General features: G+C 40.8%; 1 protein-coding gene across 4 annotated transcripts in view; it reads right to left on the minus strand.

Moving 5' to 3' along the window:
- ASCC1 (activating signal cointegrator 1 complex subunit 1) overlaps positions 1 to 17,752 on the minus strand; it is a 114,339-nt gene that overhangs the window by 12,760 nt on the left and 83,827 nt on the right. The window contains exon 10 of one of the 4 annotated variants that reach the window (XM_047072914.1): positions 12,942 to 13,655. The exons of the other annotated variants lie outside the window; for them this stretch is intronic. Coding sequence (XP_046928870.1) covers positions 13,641 to 13,655 — 15 coding nt within the window. The 3' untranslated portion in view covers positions 12,942 to 13,640. Of the gene's footprint in view, positions 1 to 12,941; positions 13,656 to 17,752 lie in introns of those variants that run through there. 4 annotated transcript variants of the gene reach the window in all.

Consider the following 17,752-nt stretch of genomic DNA (forward strand, 5'->3'; position numbering starts at 1 on the left):
TGAGCTGGGGCTTGCAGCAAGTATAAGACTCAGAAAACAGAAGGAGGAGATTAGCATGAAGGCAGAAATGGGCATGGGCAGCAGGGTCAAGCAGACCAGGTTAGGTGTTTGGAGGGTCCCTGAAAAATCATAGTGAGAAAGACTAAGTCGAGAGACATAGGACGGTGAATCACATTAAGGGACCCTGAGGGTCTGGTTCAGAAGTCAGACTCCATTCTAGATGGTGGGGAACCACTGAAGGTCTCTGAGCAGGTTGGTGGCCCAACATGAAACCCTGTTTTAGGGAAATTGATCTGGCTGTGGTATACTGTGCCGAATGGACGAGGGAACAAGACAAAGTAAAGGAAACCAGGGCAGCAGCTCAGTCATGACAGAGATTAGTAGTTGCATGACTGGAAAGACTGGAGCAGAGATACTCTGCTCTGAATGAAACACAGAAAAGACTCAGTGACTTTCTGGAGATGGAGGAGTCAGGAAAAGGAGATAAGAAAAATCCTGGATGACAGAGTAAATATGAGGGTACCATGGACAGTAACAGAGCGTTTCTGAGAGGGAGCTATCTTATGGGGAAAAACAAAAATTTCAGGTCTGTTTACACACTCATGGCCGTTTCTTTGGCAACATGTGTCCCAAGCCCCGCTCCAACCTAAAGTTTTCCCGTTTTGCTCAGAGTATATATGTATTCACAACATGAAATCTGTAGCACAGTTAAATAGAAGCATATCACCATTAAAAACTTTACAACTGTCTATTGTTTTAGTGACTAGTAGTTCTTTATACAGTAGAGAAGTAAACCCTTTTGTCTATGGTATGAATTGCAAATATATCCCCCCTTCCTTTGTCATTTGTCTTTTGACTTCCCTTATGGTGGTTTTTACCAGGTCCATTTAAATTTTTATGAACTCAAATGCATTGTAACAGGAGATTCTTTTTTTTTTTTTTTTTTTTTTTAAAGTAGGCTTCAGGCCCAATGCGGAGCCCAACGCAGGGCTTGAACTCATAACCCTGAACTGATCAAGACCTGAACTGAGATCAAGAGTTGGATGCTTAACCAACTGAGCCACCCAGGTGCCCCCAAAATAGGAGATTTTTTTTAACAAAGTTACCAATGCCGGTATTATTAAATGTCTATTAAAAAATCAGAGTGAACAGTACGTATGTATTGACAACACTAATAAAATAAAGATTGTTACTGGCCAACTTACTGGGCAAGTATGTGCCAGGCATTATGCTTTGGGCTTCATGAGGCCATCTGACTGGATCCTCAAAACCCCAAGGAGCAGATACTAATTATTAGTTCCCATGTTATAGCTGAACTTGAAGTTTAAAAGGCTTAAGTAACTTGCCCACAGGTACATGGCCAGTAAAGGGTGCAAAATTGAGATTCATAAAGCTGGAGAAGAAAAAGAAAGGCAAATGGAGATGTAAGCCTAGGCAGCCTAACTTCTGGAACCTGGGCTCCTGTACCCCTGCACCCCCAGCCCCTTTCTGTGGGTGGTGCCCCTTCCAACACCCCAGCTCAAGCCCCAGTGAGGGCACCCCAGCCAGTCACGCTGAGGTGACTGAAATGAGCACATTCTTTCACCTGCTACTCCTACTTTCCTTGCCACCTTTGTATCCGGAACCTGCTGTGGGATTGCTCTAGTTCAGCTGGAAGAATTCTACTGGAATTCTGGATGAACATAAGCACAAGTGGCTCTATTTAATTAGGTACCTGAGACAGGAAAGAGGAAAGAGCTTAAACTCAAAAAAATTCTCTCTAGCCTAAAGTAGTTCAGGAAGAGCAAAGCAGTCTATTGTTTGGGAAATAAAAGACCTAACAGGAAAAATTTAAATTAAAAAAGAATCATGTTGAGGTATTTAAATCATGCTGAGTTTTTTCTCCTCACTGTTGTTTTATAACAACTCCCTTGGGAATTTTGAAACCTAAGCCACTTTCTTTCTGAAAACATCTCTGACACACACTCACACAGAGCCCTGTTGTGCTGGAAGCCAGCATTTTAAAAAAAGCCTGCTGTACAGGAACATAACGATAAACAGCTACACAAAACTACAAATATTTGATAAGGAAATAAAATTACAATTTAAGACTTCAAACATTCATGATACTACTTGTAATTAATAAGTACCAAACTGGACAATTTAAGAAGAAAAACGTAAATCTAAGTAAGTATAAATACAACATTTGAAAACTGTTGTGCACGCAGCTGCTATCCTTCACCGAATAACTGAACAAACCTTTCCTTTCACCAAGTAAAGACAGAAGTGTGGATTATCAAGATGAAACATTTTTGCTCTGTTAAAAAATAAACAAATAAAAGCAGGCCCCAAATGGAGTCACCTATGCTAAGCCCGACGCCAGCAAAGACTTAATAACTAACCTCACTACAGTTTCAGCCTCTCCCAGGAATGTGACCTTTCACCAATCTGGAATTACCTGGTAAGTACTGGTGAGGTCATCTGCCTGACAGACCCCTGCCTTCACCCTAAAGGAAGGTGACCTTGCCTGAAACAAACCATTCTTTGCTAGAAACTGCTTTTTCGCGCCCAACTCCCTTCTTCCAATAAAAGCCTTCCATTTTGTATGTCTCCTTGGAGCTCCTTTTTATCTGCAAGGATCGGATGCTGCCGGATTCATGAATCATTTAATAAAGTCAATCAGATCTTTAAATGTACTCAGTTGAATTTTGTTTTTTTAATAGGTCAAAGCCAAGGCTTCCATGACAGATAAAATCCAACCATCCTGCTTTCCTCTGTTCACATGATCTGTGAAGCCTATCATTTCTTAGTTTGTACATGTTTGTTTCCTAGAGAGAACACAGAGAGAATTATTGATTTCTAGTAATGTCGTGGTATACACTGAAAGAAAACAAACAGCAAGATTTAAAGGCTAACTGTGGTCATTTTTCCTTGCATTCCTTTCAGACCTACTTCTCCCTTCCTAGGACCTGTGACACAACCACGAAAGACCAGAAATAACTCCATGTGTGACTAGGCTGCAAGATGAGACTAAAAGTCTCAGACACAGGTGGGAAGAGGGTGGAAAGGGGCCTTCTATCTGTGACCTCAAGCCACAGAACTGAATGAATGGCCGATCCTCAACAGCACAATGACAGATCTGTTGGGGACCTCTGCCCAACTGGCTTCCCAAATGAGGCTTGTTCCCTCTCTTCCATCTTAGACAGAGTAGTGGCCTCCTCTCTCCAAAGATCTCTCTTTTACGGAAATCCAATTCTTGTGCTGAGAGGCCCCAGGGAACTATATGCTGTCCAACATGACTACACTGTGAGGAAATCCAGTTTTGAAGTCCAAAATAGATCCAACGTATAGAAGTCCTATGAAATGTATACTCATTCCTGGTAGATGTGAGTTAAACTAACCCTTAGAACATAAAGAAAGTAGTGCAACAGAAAATAAGTACTGGTATTCAGTTAATGCAAGTATGTAGAAGGATGTGCCGGGTCCCATTTCTCCAGAAGAAGGAATGTTTCCTATTGTTTTCATGTATAGCAATCAGACTTTTGAGACCCAAAGTAAACAGCAACGTCAAGAGCATGATACTCTAAGGTTTTCCCCAGTGTTTTTCTTCCATAATCTGTTTTACCAAGTTCTACTTTTTTACAATTACCCCGTTTTCAGATAAGAGTAACAGTAATAACACTATTTTGTACTTAATAACAATGTTTACCCACCTGCCTCCCTAGCAGGGAGGATGGTATGAGCATGAATGGAAGATAGTCTGACAAGCACTTGGGGTTCTGTAGGAAGGCAATCCCAGCATGAAACCTTGCTGTGGTTAAATCACACCTTTCCTCTAAGGATCTAAAAGTATCTCAATAAGCCCAGCTTGTTAACCCTTCAAAAAATTGCTGTGATGTAAACCAGAGCTGAGCTTTATTAGCTCCATTTATTTTTTTTTTTAATTTTTTTTTCAACGTTTATTTTTATTTTTGGGACAGAGAGAGACAGAGCATGAACGGGGGAGGGGCAGAGAGAGAGGGAGACACAGAATCGGAAACAGGCTCTAGGCTCTGAGCCATCAGCCCAGAGCCTGACGCGGGGCTCAAACTCACGGACCGCGAGATCATGACCTGGCTGAAGTCGGACGCTTAACCGACTGTGCCACCCAGGCGCCCCGTATTAGCTCCATTTAAAAGAAAGGAACCAGATAGGCCAGAACCACTAACACTGGGATATAAATTTAAGAGACCCCAGGACCAGGCCCAGAACACGGGCCAGTAGAAGGCCACACCCACAAGCCAGTGTGTTTTGAGGGCCACGGTTCGAATAACAAATCTATGCCAAAGAATGCCAAGTGGAGAAGTGCCATCCTTGGGCTACGTGCGTGAATCAGACTGCAAAGAAAGTGTTCACGTGGCTCTGTGGCCAAGAATGAGAAACAAATGATGTGAAAAACGATCAGCACGGCCCCGGCAGATCCTCTCTGAAAAGCAACAGAACAAATAACGGTATATGTCAGAAATGCTCTTCATGAAATTGGCCTGCACGTCCAAGAGGAAGGCTTTAGGTAGTAGACAGAAAGTAATGGGCACCGGACTGAAAATATAATAGGTCTGAAGAATATCACAGCTCTGCATAGGTCACAGTACTAATCTCACTTAGAATTAGGATCACAAATAAAGGTTTTTTCCCCACAAATAAGCTTTATTTCAAAGTTTTGTTAAAATTCCCCTCACCTAAGGAAAAAAAAAAAGATTCTGGATCTCTGCCCAGGTAGCATGCAATTCAAATTCTCAAGCCTTTCGGTACTTTACATTTTTCTTCTGGCTACATGCGACATTACTTCTGAAGCAAGTAAATGTGGGAGATAGGAGACAAGAAGGAAAACGGAGATCCAATGCATCCAGGGGTCAAAAAAAAAAAAAAAGCCTCCCATCTACTTTTAAAATACTCATAAAGACTGTACTCCTATGGATTCTTCCTAAATATCACAAAAGAACACAACCCAGCCTATTCATACTAAGCCTTGTTCCTCTACACACAGACAAAACACAAATTGGTCTGAAAACCAGAGATAGAAACTTCTTTTCTATTGAGAGAGAGGTCAAAATGGTTCTTAGGGCAGACTAATGCTTTCCTGTCAATGACCACATAGCCACTCTTTCCCCCAATTTCTCCATCTTTAAACAGCGACAATGCTTTACAAGGATGTGCTGCACTACAGCAAGATCAATTATGAGATGGAATTTTGAGCTCTGATTACGATCATCACTCACTGACTATAACCATTAATCCATCATCATAGGAACCAAAGAGCAGAGTTTCCTTTAAAGAAAAAAATGAAAAGGTTTAGTAGGAACTGTGACAACTTACAGCCTCTGCAGTCATCATCTGGTCTCACAGGGCTGTAGTATTTTTAAAGACTGGAATAGGGACACTGCCTTTAGAATAAACAGACTGGAATAGGAACACCTGCTTCAGAATAAAAGACAGAGTGGCCGGCAGGTACTTATTTTCCTAGAATCATCTCCAAATACAGCCCTAACTCTGCCCAAAATGCCACTTTTAATGTCTGAAACCACAAACTGCAGTGAATCAAGTGGTGAGAGGGCCAATAATAATAGCTAATAATAGCCAATACAGAGAGGACATAATGTACTTCCAGAAGGCCTGGGACACCGCAGCCCCAGGGAGCAAGGTGAAGGCCAGTCTGTGGGAGGAGGTCCCGATAACATCAGTGCCTGCATCAGAACCGCGGCAAGAAGGCTGTGAATCAGTGGAGTAGCTCTTCTACCATCGGCACGTCACTCCTGCTTCTGCACACATCCGTTAAAGGGGCACCAAGAGCCGGCACGTCACCAGAGCACAAGTCCCATCTCCAGTGACCGAAAGGGCTCCTTACACGGAATGGGAACGTGAACGTGAACGTGAGAGTCCTTCGTTCACTCTGCTCTCCCGGACCACCTGCCTGTCTTAGCCGCAGTGAGCATGAGGGATGTTAACAGCATGACCCGAGGAGGCACCAGGCAGAAGCCAGCCAGACACAGCCAGGGAATAAAGGCTTCAAAACTTCCCTCAAATCATCACTCAGGGTTGCACTTTTGGATGTTTGGCCTGAGCCTCACTGCTGACATAAGGATTATCAAGTTTAGTTTAAGACTCTGCTGGTAAGGCCAAATGACCTATTAGAGAGTGAATTAAAACAGCTACACACAAACAGGATGCCAGGCAGTTCTGCTGAGCACCTCAATACTCAAAATGCCAAGGGACTTCCCCTCCCTGCAGGGCTGTTCAATTTTAAAAAGCAGCAGGAAAAAAATGCGGGGTGGAGGTAGAAGGAAGGAAGAGGGAGGAGGCCATGCTGCCAGGGCTGCAGAGTCTGGACCAACCCTGCACGCAAAAGCACGCTCTGCCCTGGTTCCACAGCAGCAGGTAGAATTACCATCAGAGATGGGCAGCTGGGAGTTGGTTCGGCTACAAAATCTATTCCAGAGAAGGCGTTGCCTCAGGGCATGGGTATTACTGCCTCAGCAGGGCAAAACTGCCGCTGGTGGCTCCTGGTGGCTTCTGGCTAGTAGAGGCTCTTCCAGGCCCCCGGGAGGTGGCTTTTCAGAACGAATGTAGCTAATATTTCTGCAGATAAATTCTTGCCCTCGGAAGAAGGCCTCTTCTCGGTCACTCAAATATGTCACCTCTCTTATTTTCAGTTTGATAATCATCCCTCAGATATTATTTGTAATTATCCCTCAAACAAACAAATGCAACAGAAGAGAAGTGTTTGATCTCTGTATTATATATCAGACAGGAGGTGCAAGTCGGCAGAAAGAAATCCCTGAAAGGGAGCACGGGGGACAGCAGCAGAGATGGTTTCTTCTTGGCCTGCGTGTCTCTAGGCAAGTGGCGTTAGGGAGGCTGGGCATAAAGGGGCTGACTCCTGTGCCGAGCAACACATTCAGAAAAAGAACAACGTGAGAGGGGAGAAAACAAGGTCATCAGGCTCCGTCCACTCTGTTCCAACTTTTCCAACGTGAGAGCAGCATCCAGAAGCTGAGCGAATCAGATGGCCCTCAGCAACATCAGACGGTGGCAAGAGTATAAATACGTACAAATAACAGTTGTCCAAATAATAGCTGAGGTTGTAGTGGTTCCCGGGAAGATGAGAGAGAGGTTGCCACATGTTATCCTGGATTTTCAACTAAGTCATCTTATTACACAGGGAGGCATGAAATACTTTGTCCTCTGGCAGAACCACAGCCCCAGCAGCATCAATGTGGCATTATGTATTATGACACACACTTAGTTGTCCATAACTCAGTTCAGACGGCCTCCTTCCCCTCTGCAAAGGGCTATACCTCAAATAAGCAAAAGGCCTCGGAAGCCCTGCCACACTTCAGGAGTTAGGAGAACAAGACCTCTATAATTTAAGAAAATGGTGTCAATGTTTTAATCCACAACTGAGAGGGTCAACTCTGAATTGGTGTTTTGGCTGATTTACATCCTGTGTTTTCACTTTTAACTTGTAATAATGTTCACATTTGAGCATGAATTGGAAAACTGTTTCATCCTTGGGATATGGGAAAGAGGACATTGTTTCTTAATTAGTCATCAACTTAATATGTTTCCTGGCATAGTGGACTTCACTCTTGTTTCTTTGATCTGTTCGCACCAGTGTCCTTTAACATTTGGAATAACACTTAGGTATTGTTGGCACCAAGCCACCCAATCTAACATGGTCTTTAAACAATAGGCTGCTCCAGAGAAGACAGTGCCCTGTCACCATCTCTGGGTACAGATTTATATTTGGCTACTGGCTTGTCTACACTGTAGCTAACAACACAATGGAGTATATATACGCACTGGGACATTATTCATTCTTAAAAAGAAATAAAATCCTGATACATGCTACAACATTGAGGAAGCCTGAAGACATGTAACTGAAATAAGCCAGAAACCTGAACCTGGGTGGCTCAGTCAGTTATGTGTCCGACTCTGGCTCAGGTCATGATCTTGCGGTTTGTGAGTTCAAGCCCCGCATCGGGCTCTGTGCTGACAGCTGAGAGCCTGGAGTCTGCTTCGGACTGTGTTTCCCTCTCTCTCTGTCCCTCCCTTGCTCATGCTTTCTCTTTCTCTCTCTCTCTCTGTCAAAAATAAATAAACATTAAAAAAAAAAGCCAGAAACAAAAGGGCAAAATATTGTATGATTCCTCTTATATGAGACACCTACAGTAATCAAATCCATAGAGCCAGAAAGTACAATGGTGGGTACCAGGGAAAGAGGGGAGAAGATGAGTACTTCCTGTTTAGTAGGTACAGAGTTTCAACTGGGATGATAAAAAAGTTCTGGAGAGGAATGGTAGTGGTGGTTGCACCATGTGAATTGCACTTAATGCCACTAAATTACACACTAAAATTGGTTAAAATGGGAAATCTCCTATCATGTATGTTGTACCACAACTTAAAAAAACCACAACGGGACACTTGGGTCGCTTAGCCAGTTAAGCGTCCAACTTCGGCTCAGGTCACGATCTCTCAGTTCATGAGTTCAAGCTCCACCTCAGGCTTGCTGCTGTCAGCACAGAGCCCACTTCGGATCCTCCGTCTCCCTCTCTCTCTGCCCCTCCCCAGTTTGTGCTCTCTCTCAAAAAAAATAAACATTAAAAAAAAAAAAAAACAACTACAATGGACCCCAAATGAACTATAACACAACTCACTAAGTTTGTGATATATACCCCAAGTGATATGACTGGATCCCTAGAAATGAGTACATAAAAGAGATTACTATTTCCCACAATGAAAACAAGCACCCTGTTCAAAGAGTTCACAGGAATGTAATTGGAGGGACAAAAGACAATTATTTATTCTCCCTCCCCCAATACACCGAGCGTCTAGCTTAGTGTTTTATATTTAGTAGGTATTCAAGAAGATATTTTCTACTGTCATTGTCTTTGCCAAACCATGGCCTAGATCTTGTCATTGTGCAGTTAGACCCTTCCAAACCCATCATTCCCTGCCTGAGCCAAGACAACACATACAAGTATTCCAGCACCGTGCAAAGATGAATAACCAATAAGCATAAATTCAAGAGAGTGAAATACCATGTACGAACAGACAGCAACAGACCAGAGAAGGTGCATTTTTCTAGAATGGATGTTGGCTTTGTCGAAAATCAGCCAAATGCTTCTCTTCCAGTTTCATTTCAATGATGGTTTCACCTCACTGACAATCTTGTCTTTGCTTGCCCCCATTAATGATTTAAGACTTCGCTTTCCAAGCAAAGTGATACATAAACAAAGGCAGAGGAAAAGTTATGGTAAAATACTACTTAGGACAAGACATTGTCCCAAAATATGCATCTTCCCCATCCCCTGGCTCCCACCCCAACCCCACAGCCTAAAATAAGACTATGTAAAACTAAACTAAAGCATTCCAAATTGCACTTTTCTTTTACCTCTGATGCCTGAAAAAACTGTCCCATCACCTGTCAGAAGTATTTCATTTCTTTTCAAGTACAGTATGTTATTTCTATTACTAGTAAAATATGAAAAAGCCTCTAATGATTTCCTGCAATCTCCCATTTTCATGAGTTTTGTTTTCAACCGTCAAGAACAGGAGCACCTGGGTGGCTCAGTCAGTTAAGCCTCTGACTCTTGATCTTGGCTCAGGTCATAATCTCACACGTCAGTGAGTTTGAGCCCTACATTGGGCTCTGCACTAATGGCCCAGAGCCTGCTTGGGATTCTGTCTCTCCTTCTCTCTGCCCCTCCCCTGCTTGTGCTCTCTCTCAAAAAATAAATAAATGTTAAAAAAAAAAAATGAATGAAGGCAGAGCCATATTTTATCACTAACTGCAAAATAATAGTGGCTGTATTTTGGCAAGATGTCTTGTCCCAGGCTTGTTCTTAAACCCCAATTTTTCTGATATTCATGCTAATTATAAAATCAGCACAATTTACTTACAAGTGCAATGCACTTTATTTTTCATTCAATAATTTTTATTAAAATATTCTGTAATAAGGCATAAATAAAACTGTTAAAGAAATCATTGTTTGTCTTTCAAGTTAATGAATGTATACAGAGAAATATAAAATTAGTTTGGGATGTATTCTGAAATAAAAGGAGGTTAAGTGTAAATTCAAGTTCATTATGATCTGTATCAGCTGAATCTTGCTATATGGAGTACTAAAGTTGCAATCAAATTTAACTGAAAAATGAACTTCACTTATTAACAGAAGATTACGAGTATGAGCTATAGGTATATTTAATTTGGGACTCTCTTTTTCTTGAATTTAGTAAACTCATTTTTTTAAGTGTTTATTTTTGAGAGAGAGAGAGAGAGAGAAAGAATGAGAATGAGCAGGGGAAGGGCAGAGAGAGAGGGATACAGAGGATCTGAAGCAGGCTCCACGCTGACAGTAGTGAGCCCCATGTGGGGCTTGAACTTACAAATCGAGAGATCATGACTTGAGCCAAAGTTGGATGGTCAACTGACTGAGCCACACAGAAGCCCCTAGTAAACTCATTTTAAAAAAGAAACAAACATTTGTTAGAAAATATTCAAGTAGATAGAAATTCAATAGGATTGACTGTTAACTAAATATGACATAGTTAGTATATCTTGAGGGTCTATTAAATATGAGCATCACGTCTAATCATAAAGCAGGAAGTTGTGTTGGGTGGAATAAAAGAAAATTAAACTAAACTCTAACCATGTAGGTGTCAGCAAAGTTTTTCCATAAAAGGCAAGGTGCCCATATGGTGTCCGTCACAACTACTCAACTCTGGCACTGTGGCACAAAAGCAGTCAGTGCATAAACAAATGAGGATGGCTGTGTGCCAATAGAAATTTTATTTATGGACCCTGACATCTGAATTTTATATAATTTTGAGGGCCACGTGCAAAACAGGTGGCAGGACATATTTGGCCCTCGGACTACAGTTTGCTGGCCCCTGCTCTAAGCACTTACAATCTCATGTATGGGGTAAAACTATCTCCTTTGGCAAACAAAAACTCTTTTTCGTCTCCTCTTCTAAAATCTGATTCCTGTAAAAAAAACAGTTTTAGTCGGTCCAGAAAAGCTTCCTGAGTGGTTGCCAGGGACAGGAACATTGCTCAACACTGGGGAGCACATGACAGGTCTCTGCACAATCAAAGTAAGGAGAGGGGGAAGAGCGTCATCAACCATTAGGGAGGATGTAGTATCTGTACGTGAAGAATGAGTAGAATTTGCACAAAACAAGACTGCAGTTAAGAGAAAAACAGAGATAAGGACAAAACCTTAGAAGGTAGCCCTACAAGGCAGTGAATGTTTAAAAAAAAAAAAAAAAAAGTAGATTCACTGGCACAGTAGACACCAGGAGAGCCAATTGCCACTGAAGCCAAGAGAAGAGAACATTTGAAGGAGAAAAGCACTTAATACTCTCAATGTGGTTACTGGAAAAAAGTAAAAGTGGGTCAAGGCACTGAACAAATAGGGACTACTAGTGACCTTTACAGTGCTGTTTCAGTTCAACAATAGAGGTGAGAGATAGGTTTCAGGGAATTACATAGGGAATACTCTGAAAGGGATGACAGCAGGGAGAATGAAATGAAATGGAACTCTCATTTCTTAAAACAAAAGCATTCTAATGAAAGATGCCACTACCTTCCTAGTAGCTTGTTCTAATATGAAACATTCTAATCAGAAAATTGCTCCTTATGTTAAATTTTTATGCCCTTTGAAATCAAATGGCCCAATTTTTGCAGTAAGATCAACAATTAATAAAAGCTGCGTCTATTCTAAACACTGAAACAAAACACAGCTAAGATTTCAACTCTTCTCGAAGGTGGTTATTAAAAATACAGCAAATGGCTAGTGTCCTATTCCCCTCCTATGTGCACGTCTGTCTTTCCTACATTTAGAAATTTTTATTCTGACAGTTTCAGAGCAAAGTTATAAGAATAATAAAAAGAATTCCTGGATACCTTTTATCCTCCTTTTTTTTTTTATCATCTACTTTAAGAAAAGCATTCTTTAGCTGAATTTTGTTTTGTTTTTTTGTTCTTTGTAATGTAGCTATTGCCAACAAATTTCAGTCATTCAGTTTAATAACTGCTGGGGCCCAAGTAGTTTAGTTAATTAAGGCTGTCCGTTTTGTTGTCCATGATGCAGTCATAGGTTGTAGGAAAGAAAAGTACAATATAAGCTCACTTCACAAAACTCCTGTTTGGAATTCACGTGTCTTTCATCAGCTCTGCTCCATTTGCACTCTTCTCTCCTGGGACTTGGGACTAGATGCACATTGGATCTTCTCGCTCTATCCTACAGGTAGGTCTCTTATCCTCTCAGCTCTAATTTTTACCTTTCCCTCTGTCCATGCAACGTTCTGGAGGATTTCTTCTGACCTTCCAGTTCACTACATCTCTTTCTCTCTGTCTACGTTACTGCTGAGCTCCTAATTTCAATTACTGCATTTTCCAGCTCTAGCATTTCTATTTGGTTTAAAAAACTGCTACGTCACTTTGCTTTTGTAACAGTTCCCAATTACCTGATAACATTTTAAGCTTGGCTTTTATTCCTTTGAACACAGGAAGCATAGTTGTTTTTAGTCTGAGTCTGATGACTCCAGCATGTCGTGTCTGAGTTTTGGATGTCTGTTTGCTTACAGAGAGTGGTCTCCTCAGATGCCTCGCTATCTCTGTGTACTGGCCATTTTGGGGGGAAAGTTCCTTGGAGGGATGTTAGTAGGTGGAGGGTGATGAAACTGTCTTCTGGAGAGGATTTTTCTTTGCAACTCCCAAGTGCCTGGGGGCAACATCAGAGTAGAGCCTCCTTCATCCAAGTTCAAGAACAGTCTCTCTATTGTCTCCTTTTAGAATCTTTTTTTTTTTTTAATTTTTTAACTTTTCTTTTTTTTTGAAGTGGGGAAGGGGCAGAGAGAGGGAGACAGAGGACCCGAAGCAGGCTCCACTCTGTGAGCACAGAGCCTGATGTGGGGCTCGAACTCGTGACTATGAGATCATGACCTGAGCCGAAATCAAGAGTTGGCCACCTAATGGACCGAGCCATCCAGGAGCTCCCTCCTTTTAGAATCTTAATTTTTGCACTGTTTGAGGATCCTCTGTGTCATATTTTCCCCCTCATATTTTCTATCTCTTCACCTTTGCCATTTTCTTAACTCTATCTTCCAATCCTTAATTGAATATATGTGTGTGTGTGTGTGTGTGTGTGTGTGTGTGTGTGTGAGTGTATATAATTTCCACGGATTCTCTTATTCTCTAAATGACCTTTTCCACATCTTAACTTGACAAGTCAAATTCTTCAGAAAGTTGTATGTTTGCTCCTCTAACATGTTTCCTACTTCACATGATTATCACGAATAATGTGACTGTTTTCAACGCTATGGACAAAACTATTACAAACTATCTGTGTGTCCAAGGGAACTGAACTTAGTATCAATAGTGTATAAGCATAAATAGCTTAGAGAGGAAGTGATGTCTGTTTAGTGATTTTACTTACCTAAATAAGATTAAAATTTCAAGTCACAGAAAAAAAAAAAAAACGTCAAGTCACAGAGACAGCAGTTAGTAAAAACAACACCATACTTACGGTGGTAATGAGAGAGAAGAACTTTAGGCCACATTCAATTTGCTGTTATTTATCCTGATATAATAGTGCAGTGGAACAAGTAGTGATAGACTCTCAAGGAAAGTCTTTCTGAAAGAGCAGTTTTGAAGAAAAAAAATTCTAAACAGCCATGTGACTAAGAAGTAATTTTCAATCACAGTATATAATATGGCTGAATACTGAGCTGGATAATGAAAGACACAATGTTTTCTTCCTTAGAAATAATAGTTTCTAAATATTAGTCTTTCTTTGTAGTCATTAATATATATAAAATTTAAGGACGTTCCTTAAGAACGTTCCACACCCAACGTGGGGCTCGAACTCATAACCCTGAGATTAAGAGTTGCATCATGCTCCACCAACTGAGCCAGCCAGGTGCCCCTCATAGTTTGTTTTTTTTTTAATTTCTACATAGTTCCCAGTCTCACATCTCTTCCCTAGAAAAAAACAAAAATGAATTCAACTTTTCAATAGTCTTCTAATACTTTGAAACAAAGTAATCATTCTAAACAAGAATGTTCACTGAGAGTGTTTAAGAATTTAATTGTGCATTTGTTACCTAAGAAGAAACTAAAGAGTTGGCCAGGGAGGGACATGGGGAATATGTTCTACTTTTTGACCTTGTTAGTAGTTACACTGTTCATGATTATTTGTTAAATGTATATGTATGTTTCATGCACTGTTCTATGTATATGTTTTACCAAAAAAAGATAAAATATTTTTAAACAGCTTCCTTAAGTAAATTAAATAAAGCTCTCATTTAAATTTATTTATTCTAACTGTCCTTTTTAAAAAAGAGGTTAAGGGACAGAGATGGAACAAAAGCAAAAATGAATGGAATATTTGAGTTACTCTCATTTATACCTTTCAAGAAAAGCTTCAATGATGCTAGACAGATTTAAAACATTTTCAAAAATAAAACCACTTTTCAAGTAAAATATTAAAAACCAATATGGCTATTTTTGAGAGAGAGAGAGAGAGAGAGAGAGAGAGAGAGAGAGAAAATGAATATGGGAAAAGAGAGAATCTTAAGCAGGCTCCATACCCATCATGGAGCCCTGATGGAGGGCTTGATCTCATGGTCCTGAGATCATGACCTGAGCTGAAATCAAGAGGTGGATGCTTAACCTCCTGAACCAATACAGTTACTTTAATGGCACCAATTCCCTCTTTCTCTAAAGATTCCTATATATAAAATGGAAAAGGCACAAATTCATCTCCTTTTTACTTGGTTTATATTTTCCAGGATTTTCAAGTGTCTGAAGAAATGGCACTGTGATGATGTCCTTTGATTCTGGACCTACAGAACTTTCTTTCTATTCTTTCCCAAATACTGTGTCAACTGTGCCTTTATTTGTACGGCATCACCTCCTCTACTAAGTACAACCTAGGGCTCTAATATCTCCTCTTCACTGCAGTCAGAAGCTATGCTTTCGAACAGTTAATACTGTACTCCTGTTCAATCTGCTGAGAGCACAGTCTTGGAATAATGATTCTACTGCTTAATGTAGGTTCACAAGCCCCCCAAACGGACTGCCATTAAGACCACTTCTCTCTCTGGGGCTGGCAGTTTCTGACTGTTCCACTTGCGAGGGAGCAGTTATTTCTGGCAGTATAGTATGTCTTTAGGTCAGCATGATTTCTCCAATTACAAGTTTATCACTGCCTTATAGATAAACAAATAGCATCTTTGTTCCTATCTCTTAGATTAGAAATAGAAACTGTCTGAGGGGACATTACCCTGTGAATTTGGCCTCGTTCATCTTCATGAGTACATGCTCCTTTCAGAGCTATCTGTCCGTCTTCATAAAAACCCATCACAACTACATATGCTCCTTTTCTAATCTGAAAACCACAGGAGAATGATTCTTTTACTTGTTAGTTCTTTCAAAGTCCTTCTTCAGGTAAAATTCTTATTTTAGTTATGAATAACCCAATACTGGTCTATTACAGCTGCAACAACTCTCAAAAGAGCCGTACAAAAGAAAAATGTGGCTTCTACCTCCAGAAGACATTAAAGACTTTTTTCTTTCTTATTAAGGCACCCAGAACGCATAATATTACACCAGGCCAAAAGGATCAATTCCCTTCATGGAGGAGAAGAGCAGTTGGCTGTTACTTATTAAATTCTCAGAGCAACGTGCGATGGCTTGCTTTCTCCTTTTGTTTCTCTTTGAATAGTAGATGAAGCTGATTTTTTTCCAAGGCTGCTTCTCACCACCCGCATTCCTGATCCTTGACCTAAGCAGCTGTTAATATGCTACACACATATGCTTGGGCTCCTGAACCACCAATGCAGTTAATCTTTCGGTTTTCTCCACGTCAGTTCCTATCTTGTTAGTGAAATTGAAGTTTTTTTTCTTTCTAAATGTAATCATTTTATCTGATACAAAAACTACATATACAATTCATTGGTTTTTTGTAATCTTTTTTGTCCCCAAAGGTGTCAGGGCCCATGGGTTCTTATGTTCTAATTGAGAAAGGCATGTTCATTCATGGAAATTCCAAAAGGTGGGCTACCATAGCTACTTCTGCGTTTAGGGGTGGGTAATCGTTGGAGGCCACATATTACCTTTATTCTCAAAGAAAAGTGAATTCCTTTGATTGAATATAGGTGAAAGATTATATTTTCTGCAGCTAGTGATTAGAAAGTAAAATATTAGTGTATCAAAAGACACTTTGTTCTAACTCTCTGTGTTCAAAGGAACTTCTCCATACTCGTAACCCGCCCCCACCATTTTATATTATAATTGCCTATTAACAGTCCGTACCCCTCAAAGACAGGAAGCTCCTGGAAGACAGGGATTGTATCATAATGACTGTTTTATCTGCAGGGCACATGGTCTGGCAGATGGTATACAGCCAGTAAGTATTTCTGCTGGTGTTGGTGTTATATTCAATTCAACGTCTAATTCTTAATTAGCCACAGTTTTAGACTAACTGGCATACACCATTGCCCCAACATTTATGAAACAACTTCTAATCAGACATTATTACAGTTCAAACAGATACGCCAAACTGCAAAAACCTAATGATATCTACCTAAACACTGAGCTTCTTTATGGGAGGCAGCAGAGACGATGCTAACTTGTGATTTGAATCTTTTTGCTCTCATTTCAGACTCAGCTACTAACGATCGGTAACCTTTGGCCAGCCACTTTAATTATGTTGGATCTTGTGCCCTTAGAAATTAAAGTGGGAAACTGGATTAAGTAGTCTCTAAATCCCTAGCTGAGCCCAGCTTTGAGACTGTGATGAGGCACCAACCAGTTAGGGTACTACTAACATAGCAAGCCGTTGTTAACACTAGAGGGAGCTGCACCCATGCCATCACTGGGGTGGATAGGAAGATTTCAAGGCAAAGCATCTTTAAATTGGAAGACGGGGAAAAAAAAAAAAAGGGGGGGGCGCCTGGGTGGCTCAGTCGGTTGAGCGTCCGACTTCAGCCAGGTCACGATCTCGCGGTCCGTGAGTTCGAGCCCCACGTCGGGCTCTGGGCTGATGGCTCAGAGCCTGGAGCCTGCTTCCGATTCTGTGTCTCCCTCTCTCTCTGCCTCTCCCCCATTCATGCTCTGTCTCTCTCTGTCTCAAAAATAAATAAACATTAAAAAATAATAATAATAAAAAATAAATAAATAAATTGGAAGATGGACTTTTCAGAATGAGAGGAATTAAGTATTAGGTGAGACACCCATACTGTTCATACAGCCACTGCACAGGCTTTCTGCCATGACCTCCCTCTTGCTGATGTCAAAGTGCCTCACACTTGACTTTGATCAGCATACCTTCTGAGCTCTAATTTGGATTCCAAAAGAACCAAGACAGCTTGAGTCATTCCTACAGATTTCTTTCCCCATTCAGTCTACTTTTCTTTCTTAATCAAGCTAACAACAATGACAAAAAAAGCAAAATAACTAATGCTATTATTGGAAAAGGCCCAGAAAATGAGATAGAGGAAGAAAAAGATTCATATCACACTGAAGATGTGGCCTGGGAAAATCAGTAAATGGCTGTGGAATTCATTAGCAGCTTGCCACTCAAACCAAAGCTACCATAGCTACTTTGCAAACAAGAAAAGTACTCAGAAAGAGGAAAGATATCAAGGAAAGAAGGAATCGACACAGCTCTATAAACTGTAGAAGCCTGAATGCCTGCCTACGAGTGGATGCGGTCATTGCCCTGTTGGT

This window comes from Lynx rufus, unplaced genomic scaffold, assembly GCF_022079265.1.
Source record: "Lynx rufus isolate CCGP_SWC_20201006 ecotype Redwood Valley unplaced genomic scaffold, mLynRuf1.p SCAF_11, whole genome shotgun sequence".
Classification (NCBI taxonomy): Eukaryota; Metazoa; Chordata; class Mammalia; order Carnivora; family Felidae; genus Lynx; species Lynx rufus.